The 24,346-nt window shown below is 46.1% G+C and overlaps 1 protein-coding gene and 1 long non-coding RNA gene across 6 annotated transcripts in view; one reads left to right on the forward strand and one right to left on the reverse strand.

Annotated features, from left to right (window-relative positions):
• Positions 1 to 376: 376 nt before the first annotated feature.
• LOC100691527 (interferon alpha/beta receptor 1b) overlaps positions 377 to 24,346 on the reverse strand; it is a 53,728-nt gene continuing 29,758 nt past the window's right edge. The window contains exons 1-8 of one of the 2 annotated variants that reach the window (XM_005450357.4): positions 12,572 to 12,771; positions 7,650 to 7,788; positions 6,297 to 6,490; positions 3,619 to 3,779; positions 2,558 to 2,711; positions 1,796 to 1,953; positions 1,466 to 1,638; positions 377 to 1,383 (exon numbers count right to left, since the gene is read on the reverse strand). In XM_005450357.4, coding sequence (XP_005450414.3) covers positions 1,140 to 1,383; positions 1,466 to 1,638; positions 1,796 to 1,953; positions 2,558 to 2,711; positions 3,619 to 3,779; positions 6,297 to 6,490; positions 7,650 to 7,788; positions 12,572 to 12,650 — 1,302 coding nt within the window. In that variant the 5' untranslated portion in view covers positions 12,651 to 12,771 and the 3' untranslated portion in view covers positions 377 to 1,139. Of the gene's footprint in view, positions 1,384 to 1,465; positions 1,639 to 1,795; positions 1,954 to 2,557; positions 2,712 to 3,618; positions 3,780 to 6,296; positions 6,491 to 7,649; positions 7,789 to 12,571; positions 12,772 to 24,346 lie in introns of those variants that run through there. The other variant, XM_019352825.1, reaches the window with a different exon arrangement.
• On the forward strand, positions 13,348 to 24,211 carry LOC109197576 (uncharacterized). Of its 4 annotated transcripts, none has more exons than XR_003216952.1 (3): positions 13,348 to 13,399; positions 22,371 to 22,718; positions 22,974 to 24,211. It is a non-coding gene; the product is annotated as an uncharacterized LOC109197576 (long non-coding RNA). The 4 variants fall into 4 exon arrangements; XR_002058634.2 differs by lacking the exon at positions 13,348 to 13,399 and adding an exon at positions 20,697 to 21,560; XR_002058633.2 differs by lacking the exon at positions 13,348 to 13,399 and adding an exon at positions 21,577 to 21,975.

Below are 24,346 nucleotides of genomic sequence, written 5' to 3' on the forward strand. Positions count from 1 at the left end.
AAAGCTCAGAGCTGAGGAGGCATCAGCCAATGCTAGCGCTGGTCACGGGCACGCCTCTAATATTTGGTAAATGTTCCTCTGAAAGGCATGCCTCAGCATCGTCAGCAGGCTTCTGGCATAATTCTGGTTAAATATTCACCTCAGGCTGCCGTTTCGTGTTTTTACACTGTCGGGCAACAGTGTACCATAGAAACGCAGGTGTGTGAGTTTGAGTCCGCACAGAGGCTCTTTGCTGCTGTAAACAGGCTGTTAACATGGGAGTTTATGGGGACTGACTCACTACTGCCTCTGCTGGACGTCACAGGAACTGCGTCATCAAACATGTGAAATGAGGGTTTGGAACGAGAAGATGTTGCACACAGTAACACGAAGCGAGTTTGGTGTTTCAGGAGTTTATTTAGTTTCTGATTGTAACACAGCTGCACAACAAGCTTATATACAAACATTAACAGAGGTCAGCAGATGGGCAGGGCGATTCAGAGCAGGAAGTCAAACCACACGACTGATGCTTCTTTGATTATAATTACTCACCATCCTGTTTGATTTGTCCTGCTGATACATGCCACAGATTCGGTTTCTACATCACCGTGTGGGCGGAGCATAAGCTGCAGATGGAGGTAAGACAGACCCATAAAGAAAGCAAGAGTTACCAGAACAGAGAGATTCTATAAGAACCATAAATGGAAGAATAAAACGTGCTGTTACAGTAAAACGAAGATTAAATGAAAGCGACACAGAGGCCGCCGCCCGCAGAGGAGACGTCATGCTTGTAGCCAGGTGCGCTCACGTAATGAACTGCTTCCTCTTTGATTAATGCTAGCACCTGCAAGCTACCTGTGAAAGTTAAAGTGATGCGTGATGGCGTGCAGAGTCGAGCTGCGTGGCGAGGGTTAAGACGACGGTAGCGGCTGAAGGAGGAATGTTTAAGTCAGCACCAGCAGGACTTCCCGTCTGCCTGAAACAGAATCAGCAGCTGCAAACGGCGACGCTCCAGCACGACTCGTTCCTTCTGCGTGAGGGGCGTGGCTCAGCAGTTCAGTCTATTTTAATGTTTGTGTTTAAAAAGAGACGCATGTTTCACAGTGACCGGTGGAAAAAAGGCACGCCGCACATTTCCCACGGACCCGTCTCCTGTTCGCTCAGACGCACACGTCCACGACACCCTCGTCTGCGACCTCGGGCTGGCTCTTGAGGTGGGCTGTCATCTCCCGCAGGTTCACCCGCTCAGGGTCCAACAAACCCTTAAAGCTGTCATCGCTCCCCATGTGGTTGTGGCGAACGGCGCTGAGCTGCTTCAGGGCGGAGCTTCCGGATGAGCCGCCGCCAGAGGAGTAGACGCCGGAGTCGCCGCTGCTGCTGCTGTCCTGCCGGCTGTGCCTGACGCTGCAAACACAGAGACACGGTTTAGCTTGCATTGCTGGATCCACCATCATGAACGCTCTCTAATGAACACGCCAACACTGACCTGCTGTTCGGCTCCAGGCCCGAGGGGGGCGCTGCCAGCTCCTCGGCAGGAGGGATGTGGCTTTCCAGGACGGCGGGCGGTGGACAGATGGTCACGCCTTCACACAGCAGCTCAGACTCAGAGTCCGGGGTGAGGAGGCGAGGGATGTCGGAGCCCGGAGAGCTGCAGAGGTACTGCAGGAGGACAGAGGAGAGAAGAAGAAGAGCTGCTGATGATGTGCACATCACAGAGAAACGCCCCGATCACACCTCGTCATAAGTGTTCCAGTTAATCGTTTAAATAAAACAGATCAATCAGGTGAACACCACCCGCTCATCAACTGCGAGCTACCTTCTTCAGGTGGGAGGGCATCTGGTCGGACGGGTTCAGAACATCCTTCACAGTCTTGCAGCACCTGAATAAGCTGTAAATGGTTCCCAGCACGATCAGGAAGAAGAACAGCAGCGAGCCCAGGAAGTACAGGAAGATGTTCCACCAGGGGATCGAACCTGGAAACAAACAGACGCCGTTAGATGGAGGAGCTCCGCCTTCAGAGTCACAGCTGTCACCATGAAGATGGTGGCAGACCATGTGACCACCCTCTCAGACCCTCAGAGAACTTCACTTATCACCTCGGCAGGCTGTGATTGGACGAGTTTACGCTCTGACACCTGATTGGTTCTCCTCTGATGTGTCACTGCGTGGAGGCTGTGCTGGTATCGGTTTTAATTTCTACAATCAATTCCGTTCAATTTTGACTCAGACAGTCAGACACTGGTCTCTGAGTGCATTGAGAGAGAGCGAGCGAGCGAGCGCGCTGTGCAGGGAGAAAGACCGAGAGAAGTAATGACGACGTTTCTGTGAGGTGCAGTTTTGTGAGCTTTGACCTAGATATAGGTCAAAGCTCACAAAACTGCACCGATACAAACACGGATATAAACACATTTATATCTAAAAAATCGATTCAGGTTGGACTAAATCAACATCGCTTTATTCAAACTAAAATCCATCTGAACGGGGAAGTGGATGATTGTAAACTCAGCCCGAGTGGAGGCTGTGCTGTCACAGCTGCAGGAAGCAGAGCGCCAAGCTTAGTGAGAGTGACGGCGTTACCTTCGGTCTGCATGCAGTGCGGCACCGTGAAGTCGCTGATCTTCGAGTAAAAGTCGTAGCGAGACTGCACCCTCACACAGTACCAGGTCCACGCCTTCAGGCCCGGCAGCGTCACCATGGTGGTGTTGATCCTCAGCTGCTTATGAGGCGAGGCCTGAGGGGGAAGGGCAAAGGTCAGAGGGGTAACAGCAGAGAGCATCACTCTGAGCGGACCGCCACGCACCAGCATCAACATGCAGTCAGACATCATCATCATCATCACTCCTGTAATAGTCAGCCTGACTGCAGCCAATCAGGACAGACTGCAAACAGGACTGTGTGTGTGTGTGTGTGTGTGTGTGTGTGTGTGCGTGCGTGCGTTTCAGCCTAACTTAAACTCCATCACAAGTGTAAACATGACCGTCTGTGTGGTTTCCTCTGAGTTTGGGGGTTTGGTGTGCCGGCGGCGGTGAACACGTTTGTGCCGTCTCTCACAGTCACCGACATGATCACTGCAGCTGATCTGTGCTCAGGAACAAACACTGAGGCTGCACCTCTGCAGCTGGACCACGTCTTCATCATCATCGTCACCTTTATCACACACAGAGGCATGGCTGTACTCTTCTGAGACGCTCACGTGTCCCATCTACTCACTCGACCGCCTTTGTACAGTCCGAGTCAGTCAGCTGACCCGAGGGGGTGGGTCCTTCTGCAGATGTGGTGGGCTCTGATAGGTTCCCGTGTTTCTGTGTGAGGCTCTGAGCTGTCTGACACGGTGGCGCCCAATTCCTCCGTGCATGTCGTGTTTGTGTGGCGTTCACCCTCATCATCGACTCGCTCGTCACGCGCTCGGGTTATTTTGGGATGTGCTGCAGTAACCTGTTTCTTCCTCATCAAACCAGTTTTCAGCTCGCTGCTCGACTGCAGCCAGCTGGCAGGAAGCGCGGCAGGAAGTGTGGCGAGATTCACACAGGAAATACGTCTGTTCTCCACCGAAGCATCTTGGGGAGGCGAGAATAAACACACACACACACACATGCACGAAGAGAACAGGTAACACTGAAGTGGGAGGAGCTTCCTACCTGCCCATCAGCCTGGCGCTCCCAGTACTGGACGTGGTAGTACAGGTCGGGGACGTGCTCCCTCATGGAGGTGTTGTTGCTGGTCAGCGGGTCGGTGAGGACCACGTCCAGGTCGCTTCCAGCAGGAGCGAGCGTCACGTTGCTGGGAGGCCCCAGAGCGGCTAGACAGGACAGAGAGGAGATCACATTTATTCACCTGATCAGCAGGTGTTTTACCTGCTCTGACACCTGTGAGGCGGTCCTTAAACACCATGTGACCGTCTACTGAAGGAGCCTGGGCAGACTGCTGTCACACTGCACAGGGCCTGAAACCTCTGCAGCTGGACCCGACTTTAGCTCAGGCCGCCAACGCTGAAATAACAACCACAGAAGAAGTGACGGGTGTCCTGATTTCTCCCCATCGGCTGCTTCCTTCCTCTTTCTTTCTGCATGTCTGACGCCAGCAGCAGATTTAAGTAACACCTGACTGCAATCTTACAAAAAACAACTGAAATCTTCTACAGAGATAAAGACACGAGGAAATGAACAGAAAATATTATCAAAGGCTGAACAGAGAAAAATAAGAGGAGGAACATTTTCTACTATCACACACTCAGCGGGCGTTACATAAACCTCTGTCGGCTCCTCCTCCTGACCCGTCATCATCATCAGCGCAGATACAAACCAGCAGGTGAGTCTGGAGACGCCCACACTGACCTGAGACCTGCGCCTCACTCTGATCAGTGATCTCAGGCTGCACTGAATAACTGGAATAACTCACAGTGTGCTTCAATGTTATCATCGCATCAAACAACAAAACCACCGCTGCAGTGCAGACGTGTGCGAGAGTGGCGTGCCCACTCAGCCTGCAGTCTGATGTCATAGTTTAAGATGGAGTCTGTTGACAAAGAGGCGGAGCCTCTTCCACAGGTGGGAACAAAATGTGTTTGTAGCAGCGCCCGTTCCAGCTCTGCATCCCCGCCGTTAGCTTACAGCCACAGGCGTCACAACAAACAGACTCATCCTTTACGTGGCAGGGCTGTGTCTAAAGGGGGGCACGGGGTGGACTACCGTACTTATTTTAAGGCTTTGCCATTTTAGGCAGACAGCCTGGATTCAAACCCAGGACCTTGTTACTGTGAGGCGACAGACCACAATCGATGAAATACTCGATTACTCAAATCACTGCGACACATTTGTGGTGTCGTGGTGTCCGTCGTCTACATGCAGAGAGCTCTGCTGCTGGGTCTGCATATTTGCATGTTGGTATATGTGAGGAAGCACACAGTGCAGGCTCAGCTAGGCAAATACAGCCAAGCCCATAGTTATAACACACTGTCACAGTGGAAAATCCACAGTCCTATATCACCATCCAAATGACCTATTCATTGGGAACAGCTGTTTTAATCAATGCAGCAGGTGACAAACAGCAGCTCTCTGCAGGCTTGTTGACGGTTATGGCTAAGACAGAGGAGTGAGGCCCTGTAGCTGCGCACAAGTCAGGAACGAGCTACGAGGCCATATCTCAATGTTTTCCAAAGTTCCAGTGGCTGCAGTTTCCACGGATCAAGGAGGACGCCACTTCTCCAGAGAGGGCACACAAATACCCACTTGGCCTTTGCAAATGCTCATCTGGACAAAGACGAGGACATCTGGTCTTCTGTGTTTTGGTTGGAGGAAGAAAAAATGGAATTGTTTGGTCACAATGATGTTTCTTTAATTGGTGTAAAAAAGGAGAAGCCTTGAACCCAAAGAACACCATCCCCACTGTCGAACATGCTGGTGGGAACCGAATCACAGTGAACGGCACCATGAACTAAGAGCATGAAGATTCTCAACAACAACACCAGGCAGTGTGCAGAGAGACTTGGCCTCAGGCACCAGCGGACATTTCAGCACCACAACGACCCAAAACACAACAAAACCAACAGTTAGCAGACAAAACCATTAACACTGTGCAGCGGCCCGGCCAGAGTCCTGACTCCAACCCAACTGAGACTCTGTGGATGAGCTAAAGACCAGGGCGAGGAGACCCTCCAACCTGAAAGACTGAGCTCACTACTAAAGACGAATGAGCAAAAATACCTGTGGAGACGTGCGAAACACTGATCTGCAATTATAGGAAGAGTTTGATTGCCAAAAAAGGCTTTTCTAAGAAGACTATGAATAATTTTGGATGTGACACTTTTTTCTGAAATGTAAATAAAAGCTGAGAAATAGTTTTTTCCACAACGATGCCTCTTGGACATTGTCTTAGTATCTTTTGAGAGACACCCGCGTCACTTAGGGTAAAAAAGAAAAATAAGCTCGCAGGTTGAATAAAAGTTACTTTAGGTCAGAAATGTGGGCTTGACTGTACCTACACTAATGGTTCAGACACAGGTGAGCTCAGGTCCCAGGATGTGTAATGAAAACCTGCACAGACTTCCTGTGACTGCTTGACTGATTCTGGTTCGTTTACTTCAGCGATGAGAGCCTCATACATGGACGCACGATTCACAGTCAGATATTTGAAGCTGGAGATCTTTATCTCTACTGAGCCCTGCTCTCGGCTGTTGCACCGATACTGTGCGAAGGCTGTTCGCCTCTGAGTCATAGCACCTTGTTTTTGATGGTTTGTGGTGAGCTCACACGTGTGCTCGCACGCTGCTGCAGCATGTGCACATCGCAGTTCCTGGAAAGCCGAGTACTCGTCTTACCCTCCTTATCGGGGCAGAACTCCTTCTGCGCCCACTCCGAGTGCTGCCCGTCCACGGTGGCTTGCACCCGGAGCACAAAGATGCCCAGGTAGTGCAGGTTGAACCGTGTGAGGTCACATGACCGGTGTGACGTCTGGTTGCACGCCGTGATCCAGTTTGGAGTCTTTTTCTTCTTAAACCTCAGCTGGTACCTCCTGAGGAGACGAGAACATGAAAACACATTAGTGGAGGGAGAGCTTTCATTGAATAAAATCAAATTACAACAGCAACACACCAGCCATGTTTCAATAAACGTGTCTGAGCAGGCGTCATCTGCGTTTCATAGGTCAGGGTTGGGAGGTTAACGCCTGTGGAAGCAGGATGATGGGGACGAGGGAGGAAAACTGCGAAGAGGAAGGCTGCTCCTCTCTGAGGCATGGAGCACACTAACTTACACTTAAACTCGTATTAAAATATCAGCGAGGAGTTAAAAGGCCTTCATGTGATCACATGATGGCAGGCCAGGTGGTTAATAAACGTCTCAAATGAATTCCAGTGAAACCAGAGAGGAGAAACACGAGCCGGGACACGAGCTCTGCTTCAACTGTGAAGAAGAGCTGGCTGTTACGGAGCCTGAGCCCGGTTTCCAGTAACCATCTCTGACAGCTTCCTGTCGCTGGTTTGGATTAACCGCATCGAGCTGCTCGCATGAGCTGACACCACCAGGACCCGACTAACAACCCAGGGAGACCCTGACGTTTCACTTCCAGTAAAGCCGATCAATGTTCACCCAGGCCCGAGTCCATGAAAGCGAGCCCGATACCAGGAGTCACCATGGCAACGGCGTGATAAGGAGCAGAGCCTCCATTTGGAGGAAGGCTAAGTTTAATGTTAAGAGCAGCAGAGGAGCCATCACTCACACAGCTCGGTTTTATTTACAGAAACAGGAGTTTCACATCTTTAGCGATTCGGCTGCCAGGAGGAAAAGAAGCTGAACTTCAGACTCTGCTGCAGGTTTGAAATGTTCCTCGCATCGTTCACGTCGCCGTCGTAACGACAGATGTTGTGAAAGTCGACTCCTCCATCAGCTGTTAGCTGGGTTACCACAGCGGCTCAGTCGCCCGTTGCCATGGTGAATCCTGGTTCCAGAGCTTCATTGATGATGTCTTTCTTTACTCAGGGCTGTTTTCCCCTTTTAGAGCAGCTCTCTGTGTTACCATGGTAACTGACTTTAAAGCTGGCTCACAGTTAGTTTCTCTCAGCTCAAACCTGTTTGAACCTGAATCAAGAAGACATGTTTCAGGTGGACCACGCCCCCCTGTGTCCACCGTCTGACAGGTAAATAAGCCCCGCCCTCATGATTCTCAGACTTACGGCACATATTGCGTGGTGAAGGTGACGGCGTGGGTCCCTGCAGCGCCCGGCGCCCAGTCCCAGCTCAGCGTGTAGTTGGTGTTCAAGGTCTTCGTGGTGACGTTCTGAGGAGGCGGCACCTCGGATCCATCGGCTCCACCTGCAGGACAGAAACAGAGTGACATACATTCATCTTCTTCTGTTTCTATTATAAGGTCCATCCAACCCCAGCTGTTAGAGGGCGGGGTCCAAATAAAAATATGTCGAAATTAGGCAGAGATATCAGACAGGACCGATCAATGAGGATTCCTCAGGCCTGATGCTGATTATTGGTAATCAATCAATCAGTAATCAAATCAGGCTGATGTTTCAGGACTGATTCCTGTGAGGCTGCGCTGACGACACACTGAGCTGAAAAGATTTCCGTTTCCTGTTTCTCTCTTTGAGAAAGTAAACGTGTGTGCAAGGCTCTAAACATGTGACCTACCTACTTCCTCAAAGGTGCGACTGAAAAAAAAAAATAAATAAATAAATCTCCGCAACTCTGAAAGTCTCCGTGTGGTCAACAACAGACACACATTATGCTCATATCGTGGTCTAAACCAATCAGAGATAGTCACTCTGTTTGCCAGGTGTGCCTGCTGCTTGTCGCACAGGGAGGAGAGGGCGGGGCAGGGAGGAGAGGGGCGGGCACCGGGGGATTCTCTGGCTGGCTGGAGTGGGGTTAACAGTTTGCATACTATGCATTCTATATAGCTATCTCTCGCACTCTGAGAAAGTCAACATGTGTGTGCGAAGAGAAACAGAAATCTTTCCAGCTCAGTGTGTCGTCAGCGCGGCCTCACAGGAAGTAGTCCCGAGACATCGGCCTTCCACGGCCTTTCAGGCAGCAGCAAACAGATCATCAGAGGAGGCCGACATGAGGTTTAACATTGCCTACGATATTCCCAAAGAAGATGTTCCGTTCACTAAGTTCAAATGGCTTGAAAATAAACCCCACCTCCAGTAATGATGTCACGTGCACCCAGGTTACAGGTGTCATCGCAGACACATGGGAAAAAAGGACAAGGTACAGAAGTAAACGTTAGTCTATAGCCCTGCTGTGTGTGTGTGTGTGTGGGGGGGGGGGGGGGGTGTCTGAGGGTTTGTAACACGTGCACACGCACACACGCACGTGCACACACAGCAGATCAGCTGCCGCCATCTTGCCTCTAGTCTCGGTCTTCAGGCCCACAGGTGGTCAATGTGACCTCAGTCTGGGACACGAACCCCGTGTTTGATTCCCTCCCCAATTATCCATCCCTAGGTCCTATAACTAAGTGAAGCTTTTATTTTGAAAAATAACCATCAACTTGTCACATGACCCTTATGTTGTTCCTTCATCCTTAGCTGCTGGCCCGGCAGCTGTAAATCAGGTCCACATGGCTGTGATCAGAATAACAATAATCGTATCAGCCACGAAAACAAGCGTCTGCACATCGAGTAAAAACACAAGCACAGCGTCTGCCGAGGAACAGGAAGTGCTGCGACTAACCTGACCACACTGGGAGTGAGAGTGATTATTTACCCAGCAGCCCCAGGGACAAAAATAAAGCACAGGTGTTTCCGAGCAGAATAAAAATATGAGCGAGAAAGCACTTCCCCCACACCTGGATCCAGATGTGCTGGCCACAGCAACAAAACAAGAATCCCCCAGAATCACAGCCACTCTGAGATTATTCAGCGGTGAGGATTATCTGCCTGAAGACGCTCCGAGCAGACACCGAGCCTCAAAGTTTACCCACAATGCACTTTGTGAAGGTACCAGCGCTGGGTTGTGCACCTCTCTGAACACAGCGCCCAGCCTGAGCGCTGCTGGGAAGTCACCAACATTCAGGAACGGCATTTATTTCATGTTTCAACACGCTGGTGCTTTGAAATCACTGACTGTGTGGGACAGAAGTGACTGATTTGATTTTCTCACCACTTTTACTCTTTTATACACACAGCAGAGCTATTTGTACGCAGCAGAAGAAATCTAAAGGATATAAAGGAAGCATCACACAGCTGCTCACAGCTGCTTTAACAAACACAGGCCGAGTCTTCAGATCGGGCCTCCTGCAGTGGCTTTAAAGCTGATTCGCAGATTTCTTCAGAGCTGAAGTTTTTCAGCCCTGCAGGTGGAGATCTGCTGAACTTTTGAAGGACCAGAAACACGGGAAAATTCATTCCAAGCATCAAACGTACTTGAAGCGAGTGTAGCTTGGACATGTTGATGGTGTATATGAGGTAAAATGCAGTGAAGTGACAGGGAGCTGAGTGTGGGGGGGTCTGTGCGCTAAACGTGTTACTGCTGCGAATCCAAAGCAGAACAACTTCAAGGTGAAACTGTCGGCTCAACAAAGGGTGTCGGCTCACCGCCCTGAATAACGACGTGCCAGCCTTCACCACCGCAGGCACACAACTACAGGAAACAGTCTCCAAAAGTTGAATCTGTTCATCTGGACGTAGCGTTTTGTGGGAGAAACGTTTTGTCACTCATCCAAGTGACTTCTTCAGTCTCATTTACTTTCCTGGATGATTGAGAATGCATCAAGACAGGAAACAGTGTTTGTGCAATCTGTGCCTGAGGTGAGGAAGGGAAGTGTCCTTCAGCCTGCAGATACACGCCACTGACACAGGCGTAGCCTCAGACTCACAGTGAAACTCAAGTCATGAATCAGAGAGAAACACACCGAGGCAAAGTGAAATGAAAGTGAATCCACACAACAAGCAGCAGCTCACAAATATTAGAGACATACTGACGGGGAGAGCTGTGAGTTACAGCAGCAGCCATCTGAAACACATCAGTATGAAACCAATGTGACCACTGGGAACCTGTCATGACAGCACTGCTTACCCTCGTCATGAAGTCAGCAGAGTCCTGCAGGTTCATCCAGGCTGACCGACTCTAAATGACTCCCTGTAAAACTATTATCGCCACCATTAAACCATAAAGCACCACCAAGCCTCACACTGGTCGACTGTTAACCAGTTATTGACCAGTTATTGACCAGTCACCCTACACTGCATGAGCCCAGCCTCACACATCAGTAGAAGCTGTGATCGCTAAAGGGAAACACAGGAAATGAAGACTTCGATGTTGAAATGATGTACTCACACACTTTGATACGACACACACACACACACACACACACACACAGGACAAAGGCTGAGGTGTGCACACTTAACAAATATGTATCATACTGAGAGCTGAAGAACCTGTGAGGCTGGATGACGCCGGCATAAAAACAGGATTGTTTGAAGCACAGCCTCATTTCTGTGAGCCTCTATTCAAAGCTCGGATCCATTTTATCCATTTTACTGATTCAGATCAATTTATTGACTCCAATAAAAGGAGTCACACATGGCTGCGTGTCAGCACACAGCGAGGTCAACAGATAAATGGCAACAAACAGAAAACAGACGAGACAGAAGAAGCTCTTCTCCCGGTCAGAGTGGCGTGCTCTCAACAGCGTCTGCGTGCTCTGCGCTCAGACGGCACAGCGAGATCAGGACGGTTAATAAAGTTTTTTCCTTCTTTATCGCCTGATTTCTCGCTGACCCTGCTGCCTGTTTCAGAGCCGCTCTGATGCTTCAAACGTAGGAACAGGAACAGCCTTCGGTTTTTGCAAACACAGAGCTTTTTCCTCCATGTTTGGTTTCAGAGTCAAGCAGGTTTATTTTCATTCTGTGGGTGCTGTTAGAGAATCTTTATCCTGAGTGTGAACACAACCTCAGTCTTTCAAAGAAAAGCAGAAGAGAGCGGCGGGAGAGGAAGTGGAACATGACGTTTTTATGCCGTTTGTCAAATTATTTTGTCTCCGAGTAAATCCCTGACCTCTTCCCATTTACGTTTACCAGGAACAGATGATTTCTGCAGAAACTTAAACACCATGAGTTTATTCTCCTGTCAGCTCTTTCACATCATCCTGCAGCTATGAGGAACAGACAATCAGGAACTGCAGTGAGCTCAGATCACAGTTTCCCGAAAACACAGACGCCATCAAAACTCACGGACACGGCCACAACTCACACTCATCAGTATCAGGCAACAAACTGAAAACACTGCGCACACAAAGTACAACTTTAATGCAATACTTCTTGGAGTACATTTACTGTGATACTGTATTTAGGAGCACGACTTTAAATAAAAACTCTTATTTTATTTCCGTTATCTCAGGTTTAAAGAATCCTGAAAGACAAAGTGAAAGGTGAGTCAGTCCAGCAGCCCGAGGCGCATCTTCGTGTCTCTGTGCACAATCATAACATGAGCCGAAGCGCACATCCCAAACCTGCTCTGGGAAATATTATCATACATTTCATCCGGTAAATACACTGTAAAAAACCCCCGTGGGACGCCTGTACAGAGGGAATCCCCCCCACTGTGAAACATGATCGATTTCATGTCCCGAACACCCAGGCTTCTCTGATCATGTGTCACCGCACAGAAATATTATGATTACAGCTTTCACTCCAATAACAGTCACCGCCGATTTATGCCAATGCTGCCTGCGCGCGCGCGCGCGCACACACGCACACACACACACACACACACACACTCATTTTATCCACTTTTCCACTTTAACACACTCTGTCTGCTTCGCAGAGCCTTCAGCCCCACCAACCTGGCATTCCTGACTGTGACACCGAGCCAGTCCGTGCCAGTTTAACCCGTTTGCTTTCCGTTTGTGCACACGGCACACACACACACACACACACACACACACACACACACACACACACACACAGCTGCGGGCTAAAACGATCCTTTAATCTCACATATAAACCCCACAGCGGGCAGGTAAGAGGCCCACGAGGCACACAGGTGAGCCTCGCTCTGTAATTTCGAAGAAAATTAAGTAAATAAGCAGCACAGATCGAGGCTAGCATGCTATGCTAAAGCTGCCAGTTGCGGGACTTACCACAGAAGAAGAAGAGGAGGAGGAGGAGGAGGAAGAGGCCGTGAAGAAGAGCGAGGCTGTGGTGGTGTGCGGCGGACATCGCGCCGCTGATAGGACCCACGGACCGAGAAACTTCCACACCGACAGACTCACCGACTCACGGATCGGACTGACTCGGCACGTATCTCTCTCTGTAATTCACAGAGTTCTGTTCCGGCGTGGTTTTCAAAATAAAAGAATGGGCGGGGCCTCCATCAACGTCCGGTCTGAGACGCGTCTGCGCCGCTGCCATCTTGGTCCGGCCGGGACTGTGTCACTGAGGCATCACTGAGAGTTAAAAACTGTCTATATTCATTAATCTTTAATAAAATGATCAGCGTTGCTGCTTTAACAGGTGTAACAATTAAGTTTAACATCCAGGCATCCATGAAAACAGGGTTTATTAAACTTAACGGAGTTAGAAGTTAGCAGGAAGTTAGCTCGCTAGCTTCCACCTAAACATGATATAGCATGTTCTGACTGAGAGATTTCTGAAACATTCAAACGTACAGCTCTGCTATCACTTCCAACATAAATGAAGACAGAAAACTAAACAGCAGTGACGTTTGTAGGGTTACTGAAGTTGGGCTAGCTGCTATATAATGATGTGCTACGTGATCGCTAGCGACACAGCTATGTTAGCATAAACACAGTGAAGCTGGAGGATGAACGCTAACTTTTTTCCACTCGATAAAAGTTAACGTGAGGGTTCCCGATGGTTAGGGACAAATGCAATCGCATGGCAGGATGCTGTAAACGGACCAAACTTCAGTCAGGAGAACAACTGAGATAATCCATCCACAATACCAGGTTAGTCATTAATATACTGCTGCATGGGCTGGGCTGTAGTTACATCTTAAGGTTTTAAAAACTGAGCTTTAAAATGATGAACAGTGGTGGTATACACTGAGAGAGGCCGACAGTGATCACTGACTGTTTTTAGGGGCTTGTTCAGATGAAATAGAACAAGATACAAAACATGTTAAAAACACAACAGCCTTAATAAACACAGAGTAAGTGATGACTTAACAACTGCATCTGTGCTTCTGACCTTTGACCTCCGGTCTTAAAAAACACAAACTTTCAGATCTGTTGTCTAAAGAATTCAGAACTGAAAAGCAGCACCTGCACAGTTGGATTTAATATTTACCTGTCATAAAGGTGCACCGTTTGATGCGTCACAATGAGTAATCTGTGATTTCCAAGCTGGACTAAAGGATTTCGTGGTCAGTCAGTCTGAGAGTGGTGCTTCAGAAATATGGAGCTTTATAAATGTGTCCTTGTTTTCTTACACTTAAACAGACGACTAAAGAATTTCAGTGTCTTGTTGTGCTATCAACAGGAAGCCATTTGAATTCATTATAATCAAATTAAGACAGATATCAGGCTTCACGATCCAGACTCATAGTTTAGATTCTGAAATAAATCTAAGTCCACATTTCTGCAGGCTGGTTACAGACCGAGGGTCTGATATAGAAACCCTTCAGCTAAATATGGAGAACCTTTCAGAACTGTGTCTGTGAAGGTTCTGGATTATAGATGGCAGACAGTTGGTGTCGTAAACCACCGTCTCTGTTCTCCGAACCTCTTTGAACAGAGGCACCTGTTTTCACACCTTGGCTCGTGTGATTAGGTAGAGGAGCAACAGGGGTCCATGACCCTCTGGGGGGACACTTAGGGCTTAAATCTGGGAGTCTCCACCATTTGACCCTAGAACTTAGAGCTGGGCGATAGAACGATAACGATATGTATTGCGAAATAACTTTTTCTCGATAGAAAAATGAAACTATTGCGATAGACCTCATCTCTCTCTCTTCCTGTCTAAAAAAAAAAAAAAAAGAACAGCCAATCCAAATTAAGTAGCGCATAGCCGAACCAATCACAGCCGCAGCGTCATGTCACGTGACTTGTTACGTACAGCACAAGTGCCAAGCCGCACATGTGTATTTGTTTGGGAAGCAGCCGGCCGCCGTGCCGGCTAATGGAGAAAATGAGTTTGCCCGCTAGAGAAAAATCAACCGAGAGCTTGGGTGACCAGGTTACCGAAGAGAACATAGATGACGGTTCCAATGCCGGAGAGATTGTCGAAAGGAAGGGCCAGAGAAGTTCCGTAGACTAAAAGCGCTAATTCGTCATCGAAAACAACCAGGAGAATCCCTGCGAAGCAGCAACAGTCAATTGAGTCGGCTTTCTCCAGCGTCTTACCATTTGACAAAAAAGCTAAGAGACATAGCGACATAACGAATGACATAGCCTACCATCATGCTAAAGACATGTTACCAATAAACACGCTCGAAAATGAAGGATTCAGGCAGCTAATTGAGGTAATAGCTAAGCTATACAACAAAGAGAGATTGAGAATTTCCTTTTAGTTCTCAGTTTATTTGATATTGACAAAAGTTAGTCAATTTTGTCTGTTCTTCTGTAAAACAAACTAAGATTTATTTTTAGAATTAATATTTTGTTTCTAAGTGGAACTGACAACTTAGTCTGTTTTGTTTGTTCTGTTTTGAAACTTAAACGCTTTAGCGGCTGCCTTTTGTGTAGTTTGCAATATTTGCCTTTATTTATCTGAAACTGAAGTCTCATGTTCTTTAAGTACATCTACCCTGTTGAACTTATTATGGGAAATAAATATTTAAATCAAAACAAGCTGCTGATTATTTCACATTTTACTTGTGAGCAACGGCACATTTAAATCTTACAAATATAGTTATTTGGCTTATATCGTGATATATATCGTTATCGCCTGAAATGAAAAAAACATATCGTGATATGAAAAAATCTTATATCGCCCAGCTCTACTAGAACTGAAGAAGCTTCTGGGATGAGAGGTGAAACGTCTTCAAGCAACAAGTCCAGACACTTTTCTTTCCAAGCTGCTTAGCCTTCCAGAACTGTGTGTGCACTAGGGCTGCCACAAACGATTATTTTGATAGTCGACTAGTCATCGATTATTTTTGCGATTAGTCGACTAATCAGATCATGCATCCATTGGACGTAAAACGTACAGCTTATTGCACCAGCAGCGTCTGCTCTTATATAACTATCATTAGCTTACAGCTTTAAGGGTTTCAGGTATGTGCTGACTAAAAATAAAGACAAGATGATAGTTTATTAAATTTTAATGAAATTTGCAGATTGTCTTTGTCATGAAACGCTGTGTGGCAGGCAGGAGTAGGACCCAAAATGCAGGCGCTCAGACTCAAGGTGTTAACTCAAAGTCACAGCTTTATTGGCTGGCAGGGAAAAAGGCATACACACTAAACTAAACTGGGAAATAACAAACTAAGACTCACGGGGAGACACAGGGAGATCCACACAGCAAGAGGGACGACGCGACACTGACTCAGAGAACCACAGGGTCTAAATACACTGGGAAGTAACGAGGGGAATGAGACACAGAAGGAGGGCACAGCTGGGAGAAATCAGAACTGACGAGACGAGGGAGCAAAGTAGAATACACTCACAAGAGACATGGACCTTCAAAGTAAAACAGGAAGTAGCACAGACGCAAACTAGACTAGGGGAGACAGAGCAACTAAGAAACACAGAACAACAACAAAGAGACATAGAGGGCAGCTATTAAATACTCAGAGAACTAAAGAGAATACAAGAAAGCCAAACTAAGACACTAGACTAAAGAATAAACTGGGGGAACAAAGGGAACTAAGATCATAATACAAAACTCAGAGACACAAGAAACTCAAAACACTGGGTCACCGACCCAGGACCGTGACAGTCTTGGTGGAGTTTAATAAACTCCGCTGTCTGCTCCTTGCTATCTAAAATATAACAGGACACCGGAGTATATTCTCGAGGATCTCACACTTCTGATAATCAGTTGTCTGCTTGACGTTTATTCAGCTGTGTAAAAACTATAATTTTAATCTCAGCCAAATCGATTTACTCAGGAACAAATAAAATACTGAAAAAAGCCAAACAATAACATTTTTAAGTTATCTGAGTGACTTATATATGTTTAACCTGAGTAGCGACAGACGGACTCAGGTTAAACATGAACTCACTAGAGTTCTCACCGGCTCTAGTGAGCCTTGAACCCCGCTTAGCTATCGAGCTGGTGGGTAACAGACGTCTCCGAAAACATTGGAGCGCTTTTGAAAATATGTGGTGTCTTGATAAACTGAGCAGATATTTGAAGTTTACACAGCTACATTCCCGCCTGAAAATATGTTAAACATTTATTTTGTGACCCAGAAAGAATAATAAGAGTAATATTAACACTAACTAGCTGCCGCCATTGGCAACTGAGCAGGGCTGCACTATGAATTCTGGGATAGGTTGGGCCACGAAGTATACACCCGACCCGCCTTCAAATCTGGGGAAATGAAGGGCGCATTTGTCAGCCGCATTTGTCGGAGTCTTTGAATTTGGACAGTCCCCATCGTGTCGCTGTAACGTAATCGGCCTACATCGGCGCCATCATCCTTCCGGTATGATGGCGCCTGTGTTCGGCCTTGCCGCTGCTGGTTGCAGTTTCCCTCGCTCTGTTATGCCGCTGTTTCTGACTGTCCTGCTCTCCTTCTTTGTCTCTGATGTACTGCCTGCACTAGTCTATGATCGTCTGACACTACTGTCTATTCGCTCCTCTATGGTGAGCCTGGATATCACTCCTTCATACAATGGCTTCTTCCCTCCTCCGCTGCCGGGGTCTGGATTTTTGACAGATGTCGCCAACAGCACCCTTTTGGGTCCACTCAAATCTCGGAGGAGGAGAGGTAAAAGAGCAGGTGTCCAGGTGAAATTTAGACTCCTCTTCAGACGAGGATTAGCGGGTAAGCGACGTCAAGCATTTCTGGTTACCTGTGCTCAGACTGCCTGTTCGGAGGAGAATCTGTTTCCCCCGTCCCTGCTGGATTGTGCAAAGCCTGGACTTATGAGATCATGTTTCCTTAGGAGTGTTCATCCAGACTCTCCTATTATTTGGCCCGCTGCCCCAGCAACGAGCAGTATTTATGATCGTTACGGATCGAACCCCCAGTTTCTACGCCCCCTAAAACGGGTCAGTGTTGATAATGGTTTGACTTATTCCTCGTTGAGCATGGCGCTTCTCAATGCCCGATCTATGACAAATAAAACGTTCTTATTGAACGAGCTTATTCTTTCCAAAAAACTGGACTTATTATTTTTAACTGAAACCTGGCAGCGTGATGGTGACTATTCTTCCCTTATCGAACTTTGCCCGGGCGGGTACTCCTTCGTCAGTCGGCCGCGGACTTCTGGTCGTGGCGGAGGACTGGCTGTGGTGTATCGAAATTGGTTTCACTGTCGCTCATTGATGGTTGAAAAAATGTCAACGTTTGAACTACAGCTGGTTAAAATTGGAATTAAAGAGCCGTGTTACTGCGCTGTAGTCTATCGTCCACCTGGACCTAACAGTCAATTTTTAAAGGAATTCAGTGAATTTTTAGCTTCCATCTTGAAGTTGTCCAGATTGCTAATAATTGGCGATTTTAACATGCACATTGATGATGACTCTGACCTCTTTGCCAGAGGTTTTCTTAGCATCATGGACTCTTTTCATTTCACACAGCATGTATCTGGCCCCACCCACACCAAAGGGCACACTCTGGACCTTGTTTTTACAATTGGCTTAACCATGGACTGTATTAGTTCTGAGGATATTTTTATTTCGGACCATCATTGTATTATATTTAATTTGTCTTTTTATTTGCCTCCTCCTCCTGAGCGTCGTGCTCTTAGCTCGTGCGTCTTAGATTCTTCTACTGCTGCTAAATTTTCTGACGTTTTTAATTTGGTTCTGCCTGCTTCTAATGATGTTGATTTATTAACAGATCTTTTTAATAATTACTGTCTTTCTATTATCGATAATATTTGCCCTATTAAAACTAGACTAGCCCCCGTTACAAAACCCTCGCCTTGGATAAACGACAGCATTCGCTGCTTAAAGCGTGTCTGTCGTAAAGCTGAGCGTTTGTGGCGAAAGACTCATTTACAGGTTCATCTCTTTCATTTAAAAGACCTTTTAGTTTCTTTTAACTCTTCAATTCGTGATGCAAGGGCTGCTTATTTTTCAAACCTAGTCTCTAGGAGCAGAGGTAACCCTAAGGTTCTATTTGACACAATTGGGGATATTGTTGCTCCGGCTTCTGCTGCTGTCCCTATTTCTTCGAATGAAGACTGTGAAAATTTTCTTTCCTTCTTTGTTGAAAAGGTTAGCAATGTAAGGAGCAACATCTCTCCCTCCATGTACCATTTGCCTGTTCCGATTTTACTTAAGCCTGTCATATTTGAAAGATTTTCACCAGTGTCTTTACCTGAGTTGTTGAAGCTGGTCTCTTCAATGAGATCATCCTCTTGCCCCCTTGATATTTTATCTGGGTCTTTACTTAAAAATGTTTCTGAGTCTGTTGGTCCTAGTGTTCTTAAAATTCTTAATGCATCTCTACTCTCTGGTCAGGTCCCTGTTTACTGGAAAAGTGCTGTCATTCACCCACTTTTAAAAAAACCTAAACTTGATCCTTCTTTGCTTTCCAGTTACAGACCCATCTCAAAACTGCCTTTTATCGCCAAGATTTTAGAAAAGGTTGTGGCCAAGCAACTCACGGATTTTCTAGATGAACACAACGTTCTTGATAAATTTCAATCTGGCTTTCGTAAGGCTCACTCTACCGAAACTGCACTTCTTAGAGTGTCTAATGATATTTTGATGAATTACGATGCTGGAGAGTGCACTGTTTTGATGTTGCTGGATCTGACCTCTGCTTTTGACACCGTTGATCATCTTATTTTGTTAGACAGATTAAACCACTGGGTGGGTGTATCGGGTACCGCATTGGAATGGTTTAAATCCTATTTGTCTAATCGATCTTTCTCTGTGGCTACCTCTAAGTTCAGATCCGCTGTCAGCTCTCTTGCCTATGGGGTGCCTCAGGGCTCTGTCTTGGGGCAGTTATTGTTTTTGTTGTATTTACTCCCTCTTCTGCAACTTCTTAGCTCTTTCTCTGATATTTCATATCATTGTTATGCAGATGATATTCAGCTATATATCTCTTTTAGGCCACCTGATGTTTCTAAGCTCCAAATCTTGCAGTCCTGCTTAGATTCCGTTAGAGATTGGCTGGCTGGTAACTACCTTCAACTAAATGCTGATAAAACGGAAATCATTGTCTTTGCTCCTGAGAAATTTGTTCCCCACGTGGTTAAAAATCTAGGCCCTCTTGCTTCTTATATTAAATCATCCATTAGGAACCTTGGTGTTACATTTGATCCAGCTCTGACGCTGGACACACACGTTAAATCTTTGGTTCGCTCTTGTTTTTACCATTTAAGAAATATCGCTAAGCTGAGTCCCATTGTGTCACGTTCCGAATTGGAAATGATTATTCATGCTTTTGTTTCATCCCACTTAGACTATTGTAATTCCTTGTTTACTTGCTTAAGTAATGCCTCCCTGGAACGGCTGCAGGGCGTTCTGAATGCTGCTGCTAGGCTTCTGACAAAGCATCACAAACACTCCCATGCCACCCCCCTGCTGATTCAGCTGCATTGGCTCCCTGTCAAGTTCAGGGTCCAATTTAAGATCATAATCATGACTTATAGGGCCCTGCACAGTGTAGCTCCAACTTACTTAAGTGATCTTCTTCTTTCTTATCACCCCAGCAGGTCCCTGAGGTCTTGTGACCAGGGGTTGCTGGTTGTCCCGCATACAAGGTTAAAAACAAAAGGTGACAGAGCGTTTGTATCAGTGGCTCCCAGACTCTGGAACTCGCTCCCTTTGAGTTTGAGATCTGTGGACTCAGTCATGTCTTTTAAAAAGCAGTTAAAAACCTTTCTGTTTAAACTCGCTTTTGGTTAATTTTGTTTTGTTTTGGATTTTAATGTCTGTTTTCTGCCTCTGTAAAGCACTTTGTGATTTTTATCTTGAAAGGTGCTATATAAATAAAATTTTACTTACTTACTTACTTACAAATGCGGGCACAGGAGGATGCGGTTCCTGAATTTGGACACAGCTACGATACCGGACACTGCTTCTTCTTCGGGGTTTAACGGCAGCTGGCATCTTTGTACATGCTGCCATCTTCTGTTTCAGTCTGTTATTACACTCTTAAATACTATTACTTATTCCTGCGTCTTTTGGGATCTTACAAAGCTTCAAACGACGCGTCGACTATTAAATTAGTCCTCGACGATTTTGATAGTCGACGTAATCGCGACTAGTTGACTAATCGTGGCAGCCCTAGTGTGCACGCTGTCCTCACCACCCACACTGAAACTGTCACAGTTCCAACATCAGTAGGAAACACAGCCAGGTAAACTTTTCAGGACAAACGAGACACAAAAGGAATTTTACTGGAAAGCAAAGATTGTTTCAGGATCTACAAGTTTAAAAGATTAAACCAGCAGCTTCAGGGAAGGTGACACTGATGCCTGTGAGAAGAACACCACTAAACCACTTTATACTGGGAGCTGAGGGATCAGGAGCACGGCTCACACCCAGGAAAGTATGATTTTAACCCCATCCTGCAACAACACAAGTAACAGTGAAGAAAAGAAAACTTGTGGATTTTCATCTCATTTCCCAATTACAATTTAGATGTGACAAAATAGGTTTTAAGATCAGATGTAGAGGTCAGTTTGTTTTATAAATGATTTAGATCATTTCATTACAGATCATGACACTAAAATAGACTTTGTTTAAGAGAGGTCTATAAACACACAGTGAGTGAAGAAGAAACACCCAGTGCATCATGGGAATCCACCAGCATATGGACTACTTGCACAATCACTTCTGCGTTCTATGTAGTCCTGCCCCAGTGCTTCCGGTGTGGTTAAACCATGGCGACGTTCTACACTCGCTGCCTACAAGAGCTCCCAAAATTGAACATCGCTGATGTTCATCGGATTTGCAGATTGACGACTACCCCAGCCAGCAAATTAGATAAAGGATTTAAGTTATATGCTGCATCATTTATACACAACTACCAGGGTAAGAAAACGTAAATTAACTGACAAAGAAACGTTAGCTAACATCAAATGCAAACACTACGTTACTCCGCTATGTCCTTCATTTGATGTCAATTCTCTACATTACATGTTTCCTTAAACGGTGTTTTATGTCGTCCGAAACTATAGTTGAGGTTTAACTAATGTCACTTTTGTTGTTAGACACTGTTATAATAGCGTTAGGTAGTTGGCTAACTAAGCAGGTAGTTAACTACCCAATGCTACTCTTGCTAAGTGTAAAGTATATATGTTTATGACGTGTTGACATGAGTAATACAGAAATAATGCTAATGGTACTTGTATCTTTATTCAGTGTCCAATAAAGACAGGTTGTCAGGGGAGGTCGGTGTGAGAGCTACAGGTCAATGAGGAAGAGTGAGGCACCACACAGACTAAGTGTAGGCAGGAAGCTGTGTAAAGTTGTTAATCCCTGTTCAGTGGGGTTCAGTTCATTTAAGCATTAGTTAAGTGCATTCCTAAAGGCCCATCAACTTGAATGTTTTCCTTGTCCCCCTGCTTTATCACACCTAATTTGACTAGTCAGATAGTTTAATCAACGTGTGTTTGGGTGATCAGAAACATTTGACACCAAGTTAATACTGCAAATATACACAATCTAAGTTATTACCGTTATCAAGGATGGTTAAGTTGTTTTAATAGGGAGAGAAGGAAACACTAAGCATTCAGGAGGGTAAGCCTGTAGGGGTCAGTAACCATAACACTGAACTATGTTCCTGTTCAGCTCTTCCATGAAGATGATGTTACATTTTTAATTTTAGTTCTTTCTTCTTAGATTAAGCTTCTGGATTCATCGCCGGTGGTACTGACACATAGCCAGTGCTCCTGTGTGGCAGGCGCTGTTATGTGCAATCACACAGTGGCACTGCTCTTCCAAACAGCACACTACTCACAACTCAGAGTGCCGGTTGTCCCCCTGTGCATAGCTGCATAGCAATGGCACAAGCCACGGACAGTGGTAATTTAAATAAGGTTAAAGTTTTTGAATTAGACCATGTTTACATATGAACAGCAACACCATCCATAGTAAATGTGTCTTCTGTTAGGGTGTGAAGCCAGGACCCATCAACTCCATGATCTTCACTAAGCCGGTACCAAATAGGATGGCCCAGACTGGAGTACGGTAATTAGATTTGTAAAATTTGGTTTCCTGTGTTACAAATGCATGTTGCTATTTGTTCATACATGCATGTGTCAGAATAGGTATTAATTTACATACAACATTACACTTTCTGAAGACGGCTAACTCAGTCATGTACATATACATCCCAGTCTCTAACTTATGCACTACTGTTTTACACCTTTTAGTTTTTAGTTTAGTTGTTGTTCAGTATAATAACCTTCTTCCTTACATTATTGTCATTGATGTTTTCTTTAGGAGTGGCTTCTACAGAGGCATGGTGGCTCCGTTACCAGATCCTTGCTTGTTCAGAATAACGGAGGCATGTGCAAAATTTAATATTGAGGACAGGCCACTTGGGACCACAATGAACATGAGACCTGACAAGCCCCTTGTGGAAAGTGCTTTTGGGCTGGTGCAGGAGGGCAGTGTCCTGTCATATCAGCAGCCGGTTTTGACAACCCGGTACATCACACTACACCGTGATGCACCACCAACACCGCACTTGCCTCTGGAGGGTATGACATCTTGCCATCAGATTGTGTGTTTGTGTGCTCAGAAGAAAAGCTTCTGCATCTGAAAAGCTTGTCTGTAACTCTGGAAATGGCTCACGAAATAGAGGAAGCTACACTTGAGCAAAGCTCTTCATCTGAGTGGCATCAGCTCCGCAGGCCCAGAGTGACTGCCTCTAAGTTTCGGGAGGTGTGTCACGTCAGAGGCCAGAGCTCGGCAGAGTCACTAGCAGAGCGTATATTGAAGGGAACAAGGCAGACAGCAGACATGAGGAGAGGAACTGAGATGGAGCCTGCAATAGCAGCAGAGTATAGTAGGCTAATGAATGTTAACTACTCACCCTGTGGCCTGGTCATTCACCCCATTGCCCCCTGGCTTGCTGCATCTCCTGATGGTGTTGTTTTTGACCCTAATGAATACCCCCAGTTTGGCCTCGTCGAATTCAAATGTCCCAATGTACAAAACGTTATTGACTGCAAATATGTGCAGATGGAATGTGTGTTGAAAGATTTTATGTTTTATGTGTTTTTATTCGTTGTTTTATTATCTTTCATTAAGAAGCATATCATGAAGTGTTCATATATTTCACAAGGTTTCTGTTGTGCAAGCTGACATTTAACTCTACAACACAAATAAGTTAGACAGGAAACAGATGCAGCACCCAAACCACAAGAGTTGAAAAGTGCACCACGTTTCCTAGAGGAAGCAGCCAGACACACATGTGACACACACACACCCACACACACAACCATTGGTTTAGAGGAACTTGTAAAAGAGGAAATGTGATGTGCTTGCATACGTGATGTAACCTATAAAAAGAACTGTTGCCTGCACTCAGGGTGTGGGTCTCGCCAGAGGCCTCACCCGTGCGCGGGGTCTCGCCAGAATCCTCACCCGTGCACGCCGCTGTTATTATATTCTAACTGTCTGAGTGTCTTTATTCAACCTGAAGAATGTCTTATTAAAAATAAACTCTTGACAATGTGGTAAACTAAAAAGGAGCCACGCATATTACTGGCAAGTGCAAGGACAACTGCTCATCAGTGGGATGCAGTGGTGTGACTTTGTTGTGTGGGCACAAGAGGACTACCTAGTGCAAAGAATATACATGGATACAG

Source organism: Oreochromis niloticus, linkage group LG16 (assembly GCF_001858045.2).
Source record: "Oreochromis niloticus isolate F11D_XX linkage group LG16, O_niloticus_UMD_NMBU, whole genome shotgun sequence".
Classification (NCBI taxonomy): domain Eukaryota; kingdom Metazoa; phylum Chordata; class Actinopteri; order Cichliformes; family Cichlidae; genus Oreochromis; species Oreochromis niloticus.